Genomic DNA, 17,498 nt, shown 5'->3' on the forward strand with positions numbered 1-17,498 from the left:
TTCACCCATATTTAGGCCATGTTAATTTATATAAATAAATACAGTGAACCTAGATGAGATACATTTACACATTTGTATCATTTTTAAACATGAAATGGCATTGATAACAATATTGTTGAGCTAATCAAACAGCTTTAGTAATCTCAACTGGAAATTGATTTCCAGCTCCCCCTACATATCCTCAGTTCCTGTCCCACTAATTTAACAGATGGATGTTGTAGAAAGTAAATTAAGAAAGAACACGTTAACTTATGTGCAAAAATATTAATCCATTTTGTATTTAAAATGCACCATATAATGTACAAATGTAAAAATTAAATGAAAAATGCCAAATTTACATTATATATCTGTAAAGATAAATACACAAAAACATTTTTTTGTGTATAGCCTATACTGTGAATTCGTTTTTAAAAGAACTACCCATTTTATGAATAGTTTTATTCTCTCTTCCATTACCTAACCAATAAGAATGTCTCTTGACCGGAATAGGAAAGTATGCGTTTGTGTAACTTGACAAAGGTTTCGTCCGGTCTCTGGCAAGCCGCAGAGTGAAGAGGGCGGAGGGACATGAAGCTCAGAGCAGCTTTTTAGTGGAAGATACAAGGTACGTGCACCTTTCTCGTCTTCTTTTATTGATTAAAAAAATTAATTAGAACAGGGATAAAAGAGCTATTTAGAAGAAGTAGCAGGACTGGATGGAGCTCCACTTTGTTTGCTCCTCACCGGATCCAGCAAACATTTGTGATCTTGGCAGTAACTCAAGTGGATGTGAATAAAGCAAAGTGAACCAAGTGGAGGGTTTCAAACTTCACAAGAACTGCCTCGTTTCCTCCCATCCATGGGGATTTCACGCACAATCAAACATCAGTCGTAAAACTTTCGCCCAATAATGGCCTACCATCAAGATTAAACTTGGGAACCAACAGAGAAAAAGAAGCAGTTTTGGCAATTAGGCGATCGAGGCGAGCATGGCCATCAACACGGACACCGACTTCCTCAAGTCCAACCTTGGCGAGGTCGGCGGAGGAAGAGGAGGAGAAGGAGGCGCCCAGCTGGCGGACTTCCAGGAGACCGAAAAGCTGCTGGCCGTCACCAGCGAGCCCGCGGGCCACGGCCTCAAGATGTCCTCGTCTTTCTCCGTCAACATGGACCACAACCAGGCTAAGGGGCTGGAGGCGGACCACAACGGCCACGGGCTGAACGTCAGGTCGGGTTCGGCGGGGCAGCTGGCCGCCGCCGCGCCCCTCTCCCCGTCCAAAGTCAGCCTGAGCCGCTCGTCCACCGGCAACGCGACGGTGCAGGAGAGCCCCAAGCCCCGAGACTACCTGTTCCTCGTCATCATCTCCTGCTTCTTCCCCGTGTGGCCCGTCAACATCGTGGCCCTCGTCTACTCCATCATGGTGAGTCAACCGAAAAGGAATGGCTCCCAAGTAACTTTACCAGTGGAGCAGCATGTAATTACAAAATATAAGAGGAATCAAACAGGAACCTATTTTCTTTTTAAATATTCTCAGAGTTAGGAATTGATTAAATTTTGGTAATCGATCATTCATCATAGATTAAAAATAAATACATCTTTTAAGACTCTGCCTATTTTCTGTGGAGGATAAAAAGTCTTAAAAATAGAATATAGGCCACTGTCTATATTGTAATTTTAAAAACATTACAATATTCACTCATTCATTATCCGAACCGCTTATCCATGGTCGAATACATTAAAATATATAATTATTTTACAAATGCAGGTACTTCATTATTTTTGGGGGAGTTTACAGGTAGAAAAAATTTAATATACTGTATTAAAAAAAAATTCTGAGTAATAAATTAAACCGCTGCCTGCACAGAAGTCAGGCATGCCTACCTTACTCACTATATGTATGAAAATAAATGTATTTTGCTAAATATATAAGTTCATTGTACCTAAAGTAATCTGTGATAGACGTCAGCTCTTCCACCACCCTAATGAGGACAAGAAGTATAGAAAATGGATGGACATAACGTAAAAAACTTTCTGTCCAACTTCTGGCCAATGTTCTCCTCCTTCGTTGAAGCTCTTTGTCTTGTCAGTGCACTGCCATTCATTTACAAAAAGAAAAAATGATCAGGCAGTTTCGAATGTGCAGTAAGCATTAGGGCTGGGTATCAATTCTAATTTCTTCAATCGATTTAGAGTTCAATTCAAAAGTAAATTTTAACACGTGTTATTATCACTTAAATGTTACACAAACATTAACATTGACAAGGATGAGATGAAAATATTTTTATAATTCTAATTCAATAATTGTAAATATAATTTTAAAAGATTCTGAATTGTCTTATAGTGCAATAAGTCAGGTCTTTCATAAATGTAAGAAAATGCTTTGCAACTCGCGTGAACAGTAATATCAAGAACATTTGGCGTAAGTTCTATTTTCTTAAGAATTTATGGAGAAAAGAGATACTGTATTAAAATAATAGATTCATGTTTTATGAATCGATATCGGGCTTGAAGAGGAATTCAATATTAATTATTCGATAAAAAAAAAACACAGCCCTAATAAGCATTTCCTCTCCGTACTGCATACACTCAGCACTTGAAACTACTCGTGATCTTCAGTTTTACAGATCCCATGTCTGTTGTATAGAGGGTGCATGTTTTGGTAAACTTAACTGTGACATATAGTACACTCTAAAAACAGTTGGGTCAAAAATAACCCAACTATGGGTAAAAAATGGACCGATCCTCTAATTGGGTCAATTTGACCCAACTTTGAGTCAAGAAATTGGTCTTTTAGTGTAAAACAACTCATAAATATTGGTCAGATCCTTTACTTGGGTCAAAAATTGGTCATTTTATATAAAACAACCCAGAAAGTTGGGTCAATTTGACCCATAAAGTGGATCAGTCTATTTTTTTTATCCATAATTGGGTTACTTTTGACCCAACTGTTTTTCGAGTGTATTGTGGTACGCGATGTCATCGCAAAGGTCACGTTACACTGAGGCACTTGGGTGTTCTACCAGCTGACAATGTAAAATCTTTTGAAACTTGTAGAAAGCATTAGTCAAGACTATTACTCTCACACATCACCTGCACACAATCAACATGGCAGTTATTGTTTATGATTCATTGTACCATGAAATAAAAGGCACACATATCCAGAACATTGCCAAACACACTCATAGTACAAGCAGGAACAAATCTACGTAAAAAGCAACTTGTAGAATTGTGAACAATTAACTCATTCACTGCCATTGACGACTATAGACGTCAAAAATTTCTATTAGTTAATTTTTTTTTATACTTTTGTTAACAAGAGTATGAGTATATTTTTTTATTGTACATTTAGAACAGATATAAAATTTGCGATTAATTGTGAGTTAACTAGTGAAGTCATGCGATTAATTACGATTAAAAATTTTAATTGCCTGACGCCCCAAATTTTTCATAATCTTTAAGTCGCGTCAGGTGATTGAAATTTTTAATTAATCACACATTTTATATCTGTATTTCAACAAAAAATAAATCTAGGTTTTCATACTGGAAAAAAATGTTAAACTAATAGAAACAGTTCAAATGAATTTTTGACGTCCGTAGCCGTCAATGGCAGTGAATGAGTTAAGATATTGTTGCGTAATTGTGCTTCTTGGACATGGTTTGAATAAATCAGATTAACCACTCATATATACTGCCAGCTCATTTTGTCCTGTTGCATTTTACTACACGCAGTACAGCAGCCAAAATTGGAATGTACTGAGAAACAAAATGAAGGCAATTCACTGAGCGCATTAGTTCTGTAATATCACTCCTTTGGGCTGCGCACACACCTGAGGGAATATCACGCAGGATCCACCAGACATATCCTGAGTCTTCATCAGGACATTCACTCGTCACACGCGTCCTAATAGCTTGGTGTGTGTGTGCAAGCGTATGTGTGAGAGGAAGCGAGCGAGATCCCTGAGACGCAAAGTGAAGGAAACTAGATCTGGACACTAATTCAATAGATGGTGAGAGGAGTCAATTTAGTTACTGTGCTGCAGAGAGCAGATTGCGGCAGTTTGCAGCGTGGCGGCAATGAACATCCGCTCGCTGCGCCGCCGGCCGCGAAAGCTGCCTTCTTCACAAGGACGGCGGGGTTGAGAGGACCGCCAAATGGACGCCATGCACTTCCCGTCACAGGAATTGAATCAGATCAAGTGAGACAACAGGTTCACAACACTCCGAGTGAGTCGTTGATTTAAAAGTGACGTCATTTGCGTGGAAAGGGGCTTAAATATCCTGGAAACATTAACTCATTCGCTGCCATTGACAAAAATACATTTGAACTATTTCTATTAGTTTAACATTTTTTTCCCTCTTTTGTTAACAAGAGTATGAAAAGCTAGAATTTTTTTTGTACATTTAGAACAGATATAAAATGTGTGATTAATCGAGAGTTAACTAGTGAAGTCATGTGATTAATCGCGATGACAATTTTAATCACCCGACGCCCCAAATTTTAAATAATCTTTTCTTCTTTTTTTCTCCCAAATGTATTCGCTGCCATTGACAGCTATAAACGTTAAAAATTCATTTGAACTAATTTCTATTAGTTTAACATTTTTTCCACTTTTGTTAACAAGAGTATGAAAACCTAGAATTTTTTTCATTGTACATTTAGAACAGATCACGAGTTAACTAGTGAAGTCATACTATTAATTACAATTACAAAATTTAATTGCCTGTTGCCCCTAATTTTTTATAATAATAAAAAAAAAAGTATGGCAGTGAATGAGTTAAAAAGGGAGATGTAATCAGCATGTATCACCAGATGGTGGGACTGAGTGCAGAGGTGCTCCCAAATACTAGTTGACGGACAAAAGCGAAGCAGAGTGGCACCGAATTATCGGAGTACGATCTGAATCCAAAAGAGAGCCACGTGCTTGTCTTAAAATGTCTACAGTATTTTCTTCCAACCAGTATCTATCGATATAGCATGTGGTTTTGGTTGATAAGAGACCACACTCAATAGACTACTAGCATACTATCCAAATGATTTTTTATGAAGACACACCCAAGTAGATTCATAGCGCGCTGGGGCACACTTGACTCCTACAGATTGTTTGACTCGTGTGAGTGCTCCATTCTGCACCGAACGCACAGTGCACTTCTCTGGCCCCAGCATGGCTCATCAATGAGGTCACTCCTACCCCCAGCTGTTTTTAAGGACATCTGCCACATTTGTTTGATAGAAATACAGACTACTAATGTATATTTTATTTAAGATACGAGCCGTCGTTCAGATGTTTTTTTTGTTTTGCTTGAACTTGGGAGTACAAGCTTGCGATACAAACTCTGTATGGTGACAACAAACTGCTCAACTTACTTCACAATAAGCACAAAATTGGCAGATAATTAACAATTCTTCACAGTTCGCTGTCGAACTAAACATGAAACATTACACCTTGTGCATTAAAAAAAAAAAAAATCAAAAACAACTTTGCCTTAGGAATGTCCCCGGTAGCTTAATGCTAGCACATACACTCTAAAAATGGATTGTTTAAAAAAAAAAAAAAAAAAACTACCAATAGGTTAAGCTCATATTGGCTTGATTAACCAATAAATTGTTCAGACATTGACCATTCCGGGTTGTTACGGGCATACCAATCTTATTGGTTAGCCAAACAACCAATGAAATTGATTACAATAGAAAGTAAGTCTAGATAGATCACTTGGATATATATTTACTATATCAATTTATTGTATTCTAAATGTATTTAATACAATATAGTGTTAAAAAATGTAAATGTGTGTCAGTGTCTGCCCTGAGACTGGGAGGTTGTGGGTTCAATCACCGGGTCATACCAAAGACTATAAAAATGGGACCTATTTGCCTCCCTGCTTGACACTCTGCATTATGAGTTGGAATTGGGACGTTAGATCCCCAAATCATTCCCAAGTGTGGCCCCTGCTTCTAACACACTAACACAGATTAACCAATCTCTTGGTCAGAATGACCAATTTGTATCGGTTGGCCCAATCACTAATATATTGTATATTGGATGAAAACACCTACCATCCTAGAGAGGTTTTATTTATTTTTTTTACCAAAGGATCTGTCGGACACATAACTACCAACTAGATTGGTCAAATTTAACCAATCTGTTTTTAGGGTGTAACACCGGAAACACAATTTTTGTTGAGTTGATGTCTGACAGCTGTTTTTGTCAAATTTTTGTATACGGAATTCAAAACTGATCTCAATTCGTCTCTTATCATGTCGAGTTTTTGAGCTGTAGAATCCCTGTTTTCTTTTTAAAAAGAAAGAAAGAAAGAAAGAAAGAAAGAAAGAAAGAAAAAATATATTTTAGAAAGAAAGAAGGAAGGAAGGAAGGAAGGAAGAAAGGAAAGGAAACAAATTGAAAGAAAGAAAGAAAGGAAAATAGAAATTTAAGAAAGAAAGAAAGAAAAAAAATAATTTTAAAAAGAAAGAAAGAAAGAAAAAAATATATTTTAGAAAGAAAGAAGGAAGGAAGGAAGGAAGGAAGGAAGGAAAGGAAACAAATTGAAAGAAAGAAAGAAAGGAAAATAGAAATTTAAGAAAGAAAGAAAGAAAAAATATTATTTTAGAAAGAAAGAAAGAAAAAAAATTATTTTAGAAAAAAAGAAAAAAAGAAAGGAAAATAGAAATTTAAGAAAGAAAGAAAGGAAAATAGAAATTTTAGAAAGAAAGAAAGGAAAATAGAAATTTAAGAAAGAAAGAAAGAAAAATAGAAATTTAAGAAAGAAAGAAAGGAAAAAATAAATTTTAGAAAGAAAGAAAGGAAAATATAAATTTAAGAAAGAAAGGAAAAAAATAGAAAAAAAGAAAGAAAGAAAGGGAAAAAAATTAGAAAGAAAGAAAGAAAAAAAATTGAAATAAAGAAAGAAAGAAAGGAAAATAGACATTTAAGAAAGAAAGAAAGGAAAATAAACATTTAAGAAAGAAAGAAAGGAAAAAATAAATTTTAGAAAGAAAGAAAGAAAGAAAGGAAAATAGAAATTTAAGAAAGAAAGAAAGGAAAATAGAAATTTAAGAAAGAAAGAAAAGAAAAAAGAAATTTTAGAAAGAAAGAAAGGAAAAAAGAAATTTTAGAAAGAAAGAAAGGAAAAAAGAAATTTTAGAAAGAAATTTTAGAAAGAAATTTTAGAAAGACATTTTAGAAAGACATTTTAGAAAGACATTTTAGAAAGACATTTTAGAAAGACATTTTAGAAAGAAATTTTAGAAAGAAATTTTAGAAAGAAATTTTAGAAAGAAATTTTAGAAAGAAATTTTAGAAAGAAATTTTAGAAAGAAATTTTAGAAAGAAATTTTAGAAAGAAATTTTAGAAAGAAAGAAGGAAATACATTTTAGAAAGAAAGAAGGAAGGAAGGAAGGAAGGAAGGGAGGGAGAAAGAAAGAAAGAAAGATTCAATTGATATAAATCCAATGCATTATTATTAAGTTCTACTATGCTAGCTCTCTGTTTGCAAATATTGGCTGCATTTGTAAATACGCTCCGAATGCGCACAGGTCCACTGCGACCACTGGGAAACTCAGTGCGTTGCTCGAATTTGCCGTTCGGTAATTCAGAGCACACCAAAAACGCAGCGCCAGTGCGCGCACTAGGTACTCCGAATTGGGACGCAGTGCGCCACTGGAGACGGAAACGGTACTGGCAAGGGGATATAAACGTCATCATTCACCATTCGTGTACAGTGGATAATTCTCAAGTTATGAACTTTTTTGTCATAGGTTTGTGGTATAGTAGCGCTAGGTCTAGGGCTTTTTATAAGGTGGTGGTGGTTGTTACTAGGCTCGCTATTGTTGACATTAGCTAGCTGTGTGTGCTAGCGAGTTGATTACTACTGAGCTGAATTGTAAACAAAACACAATTAACTAATTGTCTTGCAAACAAAACACACTGGTGCGTTTGAAAATTAATTGGAGCGTAGAACTTCAGACCTTAAGTCTGTTTAGTGTGTGGACTTCAGAGCGTAATTCCAAACAAGCTTATTGATCGTACTGTACTGACCTATTGGGAGCTGCACAAGTCTTAATTGTGACGGCACAAACAAATTGCCACGTGCTGTAGCTGTCGATGAGCCCAATCGTAATCAGCTCTTCTTACTACAGTCTTACTACAGCTGAGAACATTTTTGACACGCTAGAGAAAAAAACTGATTGCAAGTTTGGAATCAGCATGTCGATTCTAGTTATATTCCGCATAAAAATCATCTAACTCAACAGAATTTTCGCTGTCATTTATTCAATACAAACAATAAATATATCAAGTCACGTTTAAGGCAGTTTATTTATTTCAACGCAAGTGTGGCGCATTACGATTTGATGTATGTATGAAGATTTTTAGGCGCATGACAACAAACGGTATTGATCGTTTGGATCAGCTGTTCAACCGGCATCGGACAGATGCTGTGCTGGCAAAGCCTTGCGGCCAGCTAACACTGACAATGTGCAGCCAATTACAGGATTAGCGATGCGGGTCTAATGGGTTTTTACGGCCAACGCCGGCCGATCCCAATAATGGAAAGGGCCGAAATGCAGCAGCGGTACTGCATGCTCGGCAGATTTGCCGGTGATGTATAGACCAAAATGTGTGCATTCGTGCTCATCACGTTTTTTTTTCACTTAGTCACTCACTTTGCCATTACTTTGACTGTTAAACAGGCTTTTAGACTTGCAACTAATTGTGTTTTGTTGTTCTCATCAGTTGTTTCCATGTCTCAAATGATCCCAACCAAAGTTTCTCCTAATTGGATTTCCTTGCACCGGGACAGCGTGAAATCAATTTCGTTGCACTCTGATGCATTTTGTGACGACTATGATGATGTTACATTTGGCTGCTGTGAAACTTGATCATCTAAACAAGTCTGTCACTTCATTTGTTTGGCTTCTGCCTAATGGAACACGGTTATTATTTACCATTGCGCCGACACTTTTTAGTGCTTTCCACCGACTTCATGCGATGATTGCCCGGAGAGATTTGTTGAGTTTTTAACAGTAATGACATCTGGACTGCACGTCTGGAACGGGGTGGGAGGTGAGAGGGAGAATGGAAGGTGCCCGGGGAGCAAATGGTGTGAATGGAGCTGACTCAGTCCATCCATGCACCACAGAAAACTCTGTCCAATTATAATTTATGAGCTCCAATGCATTTTACGGCCCCGGGAATGAGAGCGGGTGCCGAGCAGATTTGATCATCCGGCTGCATTGAGTGCCTTTGCAATTTTAATGTCGATTTTAATGTAACAACAGCGAGTCTGAAAGCTCTCCTCGCGGCCCCTCAAGGCTGCTCAACACTCAGTTTGAGCAAAGATAACCAACTTTGGTCGCTCCTCCAAAAACTATAAACACATTACATGTGCAAAGCGTCCTAAAATTAAGTTCGAACAAGGTATTTTAAATTTCTGATGTTTTTAAAGACTAGAAAGCAAAAGAACACAAAGATCCTGAAGCAAAAATGATCTCGAAAGGTGCATGTCAAACACCGTATTTGAATTGAAAATCAAAGGCGACCATTTCAGACACACACCAGCTCTTTGCTGTGTCACTCCCTTCTCGCCAGGCTGCTGCTGCTCGTCCATTATTAATGACAAGAGCGAAGAAGAACATTTACTCACTTAGCAGCCTTCCTCTGCTGCAGCCACAAGAATGTGTGCAGCAAATGCAAGTGTGTGTGTGTGTGTGTGTGTGTGTGTGTGTGTGTGTGTGTGTGTGCTGACTCTGGATCAATACGCACTCCCCTGGGACTGCTTTTGCTCCGTTCACATTGCAGTACTGCGGGTGAGAGGGTTCATTTGAAAAAAATAATGTCATATTTGAAAGTCCAAAAAGCATGAATGCTTACAGGCCAACTCGTATGCAGAGGGTCGCAAGACAGTGTGTTCTGTTTGCAGTGCGAGTGCTTTGTTTTGCACTGTTCTAACCCCAAAACGAGCAGCGGTGACTTACATAAAAACGGTTATTTAAAGGTGAACTATACACAGGGTTGGGAGGGAATATCACCACAATATATATTCTATACAATGTGCCCCTGCTATTTGCGGGTGATGGGGGACCCGGGCAGCCTACAAATAGCAAAAATCCTTGTGTAATTAAAAAGCATGTAGGCTATTGATTGATTGATTAAGGCCATATGCTGTTTTCGAACTGTCACTGAAAGCAACCACACCTCACAGTTTAATAGATATAGATAGATAGTCATCCAATGAGGATGACGATGTGTGACATCAACTGCAAAATGAACTTTTATCCCAGTCACAAGTTTAACCGTATATATGTTGTGTATGATGTTTAAATCGTGAATTGGTGGGAGGAAGATTTGTTTGGAAGGTGTAACTCACATTATGTCTGTAGGCTAGCGGGCTAGCTAGCAAGAAGCTTCAGCGCGTAGCATGCCGCTGGATTCTCAGCTCAAACTTTCGCTCCGAGTAAGTTCCAGTGAATACCGGTCGTCATTTCCTCGTTCCGTCCGTGATGCTTTTTGAAACTGCCCGCGTGTGGAGTCAGTGCGTTCGTTCCCACCTCCCCGACATGTAGCAACGGTCCCACTCGCGCGGGCGTGCATGCTCTTTCTCTCTCTCATCGTAATTGTAATCCCTCGAATGAATCCCCATTTTTAATAAATGTACCTGTAACCCGATTACATGTTTTTTCCTGTAACTGTAATGGAATAGTTAAAAAAAATTGCAATCTGATTACGTAACGGTGGTCCGTTTCCCGTTACTCCCCAAGCCTGACTATACATAACCAGAGGAAAGACAATTACATCTTTTATTTCATGGTATTTACATGTAGATGTGTTACGTTTGTTATGTTTTGTTAGAAGTTGCCCACATTTTAAGTGAGCAAAATTATTGGACGATGTTGCCATAAAAGTCAACCCAACTCAAAAAAAAATTCTTGACAATAATATGTTCTATGCAACCCCGCTGGTCTAAATATGGCATTCTGGTAAGTATTGTGTTAGTGGGATATGAGGTAAGAAGCAAAATCCAGCAATTTTTATCAATAGCAGAAGGCGGCCATTTTGATACTTCTTGTCGAGTGAAAATGCCATCAATGTTGCTCAGGTAACAAGTTACAACCAATCACAGATCAGCTTCAGAAAACAGGTGAGCTGTGATTGGTCGTTGCTTGAGCACTGAGCAACTGTGATGTCATCTTCAGTCACCAGCAAGGCAAAATGGCCACCCCCTAAAATGGATAAAAACGGCTGGATTTTACTGCATAACTCATATTCCACAAATGTAATATTAATCAGAATGCCATGTTTAGACTAGTGATGTCACATATAACAGATTATTGTCTAGAAATGTTTAAGGTTGACTTCCACTTTAATCTTTAAATATTCAGCACCAAGGACAGTTCTTTCCAGTCATCTCTGGCCTACAAGCAGGAATATCCAGAAAAGTTTGGTTTTTATACATCTGCAAAATCATTTAGATAAACACAAATGTAAGTTTATTTTTATTATTATTTTTTAGAACATATTCTATTAGCTGTTAACAAGTCATTTACTCTTTACAAAGCATTCAGAGGGTGGGGGGTGGTAATCATTGCAATGCTTATGTTAATTGTCATATATTTTTGTGTGTCCCTCCCCCCCCAAGTCCAGAAACAGTCTCCAGGCAGGGGACGTGGACGGGGCCAGACGGTTGGGTCGCCTGGCTCGTCTGCTCAGCATCGTGTCCATCGTCCTGGGTGTGGTCCTCATCATTGTCATTGTGTCACTTTCAGGTACAACACAACTATTATAAAAACATTCAATGCAAAGAAGCCTCTCAGGAAAACTAACATATGAATCTAAAGTACACACCCGCTATCTAATTGAGTGGGGTAACATAAAGTTGAGGAAGAGACCAAGTAGTTTATCCTTTTTTTTTACATTAAGTAAACATGGAAAAACAAAGCACTGATAACGCTAAACTTTAAAACAGCCTGCAGGCACCAAAAATATTTTGTCTTCACTCTCCTTTTTTTATTCTCACCTCAGTTTCCTTTGTGATTCCACACTTGTTGGGTTGTTTAGTTTTAATAGCCCGATTTTTAAATTCAGTTTAATTTACTTCAGTTCAATTATCTTCCTGAGTATTAACTCTGGTTTTCTCTTAAAAAATATAATTTTTTATTATTATTAACTCATTCACTGCCATTGACAACTATAGACGTAAAAAAATCATGTGAACTATTTCTATTAGTTTAACAATTTTTCATTTCATTTCATTTTTTATGAAACCCTATATTTTTTTTATTGTACATTAATAACATATATAAAATTATCATGCGATTACGAATTACGATTAAACGCCCCTTATTTTAAATTTTTTATTAGGCCCTTCAGGTGATTATTTTTTTAAAATTGTAATTAATCACATGACTTCACTAGTTAACTAACGATTAATCAAAAATGTTATATCTGTTTTAAATTTGCAATAAAACATTTTTTCTAGGTTTTCATACTCTTGTTCGCAAAAGTGGAATTTTTAGTAAACTAATAGAAGTAGTTCAAATGAATTTTTGATGTCTATAGACGTCAATGGCAGTGAATTAGTTAATAGGCCAAAATTAAGTGTAAGATAATGATGTCTTAATCACAACAACGACCATTATGGTATGATGTTCCAACACTCTAACCACTCTGGCAAAAAGTTCACCAACAGTCAAACCTCATGTGGCGGATCCTCCAACATGATAAGGTGAAGGTTTGTCTTGATACAATTATTAATATTGTTTTTTCTGTTTTACATATATATTCTTCAAAGTGTTTTTGATTTTAGTTAGATCAATATAACTGTGGTAGAATGTGGTCTGTTTTCCCCCTAAGGAAGTGAGGTGTCAGAATCCACACAGCAGGTATGCAGGAATCTCTGGAGCCAGCTCTCCCGAGGTCAATAGTTTATCTAGGAAGCCAATTGTTTACCTCATGTTTGTTAAGGACTGGAAGAACTCAATAGGAGTTGGCCAGATTGTATCTCACTCTGCTGACAGGACAAGATCAAAAGGGGGGCCTGGTAGAGGGAGAGGGGGGCCCAGTGTGGCCCACATCCCGAAGGAAGAGATAAGAGAGGGGTGTGTAGAATTGGGGTGACAGGAAATATCACATGCTGAGAAAGGGCCGAATGGTCAATGAGGGGGAGGGAACCATATGTATATATGCAAGCATGAACTTTGTAAAGAACACATCTGTGGGTGAGCTGCGATGATTGAGCAGTACTACAGGTGACTTTCAGAATCTGAAATAAAGCTGGCAAACTTGTTCACAGATTTCAACTTTGAATTTATTTGAACACGCAGAAATCAAGGAAATGATTTCCAACAGTCTTCAAAAATGAAGTTTGCGGGTCTGGCCCGCCATCTTGAGACCCGAGTGTGTTCACAGTCCTCTCATGCACACGCATAGCCTCTTCAGTTCAAACTTCCAACGGGAAGAACAGTAACAAAAAAATAAAAACAACAAACCTTACCTATATAACAGGTCATAAGATAAATACATCAATTAGTCCACGTAAAACTAATTAATAAGATTGAGCGTTGGTTGTACATTATCTCTAGTTATGATGGTAACATTTAGCATTTAGCATTCACTCAGGTAGCATTACAAAGTTACAGTAATTGTAACTTCAGTTCAAACTTACCAAAACGGTTGTGGATTGATTAGATATGACTTTTGTTAGTCACAAACTGCATGAAATGTGTTCGTAGTCATACAATTGTCTGTTCGTCTCGTTTCTTTTCCACTGCGTACGGTAAATGTTGTCTGACGCAAATGCACGCGCGCAACCAGGCACGGCAGGCATCTTAAAGTGACAGTACACTATTTTGTATCGGTATTTATTTTGGTGACCAACTGTTTGGGGACACTGGTTGGGAATTCAATTCTGTTCCACGTTTATCATAAAGCTTTTATTGTGTATGGAGGCCTACTGTACGTGCAATGATAAAAAAAAAAATTGTTTCAAGGTTCTTAACAAGCATTGGTTTAAATGAAGATAACCAACACATATCTAGATTTTTTTTTTGTACCACGCACACAAACACACAAAAGGCAAAAAAAAAAAAAAAACTCAAAACATCGCACTTATATTTCTTCAAATTCTGAAATGGACGACTTGGGTCATTCGACTTTAGAGGTTCCACTCTGCAAGATTGAATAGATGTAGTCTTTTTATGTTCAATTCTAAAGAACAATTCACTGGACGAACGCGAAACATGTATGAGTCACATAAATGTGATGTATGGCACGTCCTTGTTCACAGACGACACACACATGCGCGTGCTGAACAAATGCGAGCTGCTGCTTTATGACAACATGGTGATAGATGACCAGCAGACAAGCACGTTTAACTTTGTATCAACTCAGCACATTTTGGGGCGCGCTTGTGTGCGTGCATGTACATTGCTATTTGATTCAGCACGCTACAATGGGCTGAATGTGCAACTGCCTACAAATAACCATCTTAAAGCTTTTTTTGTTGCTTCCCCCCCCCCCCCCCCCCCCCCCTCTGATTTTTCTCTCTTGTGTCTTTGGCAGCAATCAAGTGACACCTGAAGGAAAAACAAAACAGCCGTGAAGGCCATACCGTGGATGCAACACACACAAAAAAAGAAGCCCATTCCAAAAGAAGTTATGATATATGTATACAAAAAAAGATGATCCATGACCTCTCTACTTCTATCATATTGTAATTATGTCATTCATGACCTTCAGAAAGCAAACACGAGATCGGACAGAAATCCAAAATGCATGTATTTGACTCCACTAGCATTTGCTTGACAAAAAAATAAGAATGATAAAAACACTGTGAGAAAGAAGATTTCAATATGTACGGATTTGCAAATTGGGATGGACTTTTTCTACACCTGTGACGGGATGCTTGGACACGTTTACGGTTTGGACAGCGCCCATATAACCCTCGTATATTCCTGCTGCGTTTTGAAGGCCTACACGGCTGAAACATGGATACATTCCAGATGTCCATTTTATAACATGTTTGTAATGTCAAGCTGGGATAGCGCAAGAATCAGATGAAATAGGGAGAGGACAAATATGGAACATTTTTGTTTTCTTTTCATTTTTGTTTTTTTAACAAAAATGAGTGTTTGCATGCCTTAATGTGGAAATTCTTCCCGTGTGTTATCAACTGTTTTTAGAAGTCCAAAGAATGGAAAGGAATGTGAACACGAGGTGAGTGCGGCTCTCATGAGAACGGCTAAAGACTGAATTGTAACCGTGAACCACCCACCTTAATATTTGCAAAATATTATCCTAATATTACATCATTATACTGCTTTGTACTGGCAAATACACCCCTGCACCAACTCCAAATCCTGCGGTACACTTCGGTCGCACCACTTTTGAATGTTTTCCTCCAGTTCTTCACCTTGTGCCCTTAATCTGTTTACGACCTTTCTACTTGTCTTACGTCATCACTGCTACATGATATTGTCAGTTGTTTTTTTCTGCTCCTTGTATGTGTACAAAATGTATTTATAATGGGAAATATATGCAATATTTATGCATGTAGTATACTTTTTTTTTTTGTAAGAGATGGTTTATCAGTTGATTTAAAGTTGAAAATCCAAATTTAACACACACACACACACACGCAAGGCTGCCACACTGACATAATAGAAGCAGAAGCTCAAACATATACAAAGACTGTTCACTCACAATAATAATGTCCGATGCTTACAAATAATATTTATAAAAACTATGCAACTAATTCCGAAGAGACAATTGCTGACCCTGCCAAGTTCAACATGTTCACTTACTGGCCACATACATACATTACCACTTCCATCACACTTTTCATCAAACATCCATAAGCAGCCTTATCCAATGATTGCCTTTATTTAGTACAAAACGTCATTGGAACTAAAAGCATTTATTAAGATTACACTGAATTTGCTCAGCTGATGGTTTATTTCTTCTTTTTTTTTTTACATATTACAATTCCTATCCGGGTATAATGAATGTCTCCAATTTCATCTTTGTGGTGTCCATTTTGCATGTTTGGAATAAATGTTACCATGCATGGCAGACATTTTGTGTCTTGGTGTAAGTACATGCAAAATGCTTTAAATACACATTTTCACTCTTATACAATGGAAATGATGAGACGTTAATAGCATTTTTTTTTTTGCAGTGGCTGACCGAAATGTGTCAATAATGTAAAGGAGATCAAGTTGTAGTGATGAAAACATGTGAAATAAAAAAGTATAAACTTGCTTTAAATATCATCCTTAATTAAAAATTGCCATCACAGGGCACATAAACAATGTCTTGCACTCTTACAGTAGTTTGCATTGACATAAAGATTCTTCTATCATTTTGTTTACTTTATTGATCTGCATAAGAGGTAAACACACACGATGCTCTATGCTGACCCTTTTGCTCAAGTAATCGACTGGAGAAATGTATGAAGTTGACCTTTAACCTCATCTTGCCTTGCAGTCCTTGACACAAGCGATTATCGAATCAGTTGTGTGCTGTGCTCAGAATAACCGTGGTTTTACAAAAGTGAAAGAGAAAAAGCAAATCATTGCCCAAAACAACACATTAAGAAAGAGATGTGTGCACATAATATACGTTGTCATTCCTGGACAGTCTTAATTTCTCAGGCCTCATCAGGAAGACGCCGGAATCATTCCTTTGTTTTTGCTGTGCTGCATTCCGTCTGGCTTGCATTACATGTTGGGATCCTGTTTCTTGTTTTCCCTTGTAAGTTCGGACATTTTGCTACAATTCTTCTTTGCTTGACTCCTCATTGAGGCACAGTTTGTTTGTACTTTGATACCTCTTCTCCCTACTTCCCCATCGTATTTTTTTTTTTACTTTAATATAATTGTCATTATTCTTTAGTAGTATTTTATGTTCACCAGTTTTATTTTGTACTTCCTGGAACATAGCACCTTGATTGGAATAATGTGCTGAGTTACTCTTATGCTCTAACTCAGGGATGGGCAAACGCGGTCCTCGAGGGCCGGAGTCCTGCAGGTTTTGGAGGTTTCCTTCTTCCAACACAAGCTGATTCCAATCAACAGGATCGTTATCAGGCTTATGCAGCGCGTGCTGGTGAGCTAATCATGTCAGCTGTGTTGGAGAAAGGAAACTCCCTCCCTCAAGGGCCGAGTGTGCTTACCCCTGCTAACTGCTTTGAGAGCCAACAAGTCACATATTACAGTTTTCTATATTGTACCAATATAGACCTATATGCACTAGTGATGGGAAAATGAAGCTTCATGAAGCACTTGTAATATTTTTTGACTCCTCTAGATGCCACTCTTGGTTGAAAGATGCAGTGGAAATGTAATCAATTTCCTTTGCACTAGCCTTTATATTTAAACCAAGAGCACCATCTAGGGGAGTCAAAACATATCACAAGTGCTTCATGAAGCTTCATTTTCCCATCACTAATATGCACCAGTAATAAAAGAAAGCAAGGTAAGCCTCGTAGCGTTCCTAAAGAAACAAGACACGATCGGGAGTCACC

At 37.6% G+C, this 17,498-nt stretch overlaps 1 protein-coding gene and 1 long non-coding RNA gene across 2 annotated transcripts; one reads left to right on the forward strand and one right to left on the reverse strand.

Moving 5' to 3' along the window:
* Positions 1–200: 200 nt before the first annotated feature.
* Positions 201–16,234, forward strand: trarg1a (trafficking regulator of GLUT4 (SLC2A4) 1a). Its single transcript, XM_086080409.1, has 3 exons — positions 201–1,400; positions 11,616–11,742; positions 14,537–16,234. Exons 1-3 carry the CDS (start codon positions 969–971, stop codon positions 14,545–14,547), a joined length of 570 nt encoding a protein of 189 aa, XP_085936535.1. The 5' UTR covers positions 201–968; the 3' UTR covers positions 14,548–16,234.
* On the reverse strand, positions 11,460–12,716 carry LOC147170941 (uncharacterized). The gene is made up of 2 exons (XR_015095564.1): positions 12,672–12,716; positions 11,460–11,735 (listed from the first exon to the last, which is right to left on the reverse strand). It is a non-coding gene; the product is annotated as an uncharacterized LOC147170941 (long non-coding RNA).
* Positions 16,235–17,498: the final 1,264 nt, after the last annotated feature.

This window comes from Leptonotus elevatus, chromosome 7 (assembly GCF_054856555.1).
Source record: "Leptonotus elevatus isolate MCC_2025b chromosome 7, RoL_Lele_1.0, whole genome shotgun sequence".
Classification (NCBI taxonomy): Eukaryota; Metazoa; Chordata; class Actinopteri; order Syngnathiformes; family Syngnathidae; genus Leptonotus; species Leptonotus elevatus.

Bases quoted from the DNA above. Each gene is read 5' to 3' on its own strand.
- trarg1a (XM_086080409.1), top strand. From the start codon at position 969: ATGGCCATCAACACGGACACCGACTTCCTCAAGTCCAACCTTGGCGAG. The intron at 1,401-11,615 runs GTGAGTCAACCG...TCCCCCCCCAAG, and splicing joins CCCTCGTCTACTCCATCATG to TCCAGAAACAGTCTCCAGGC.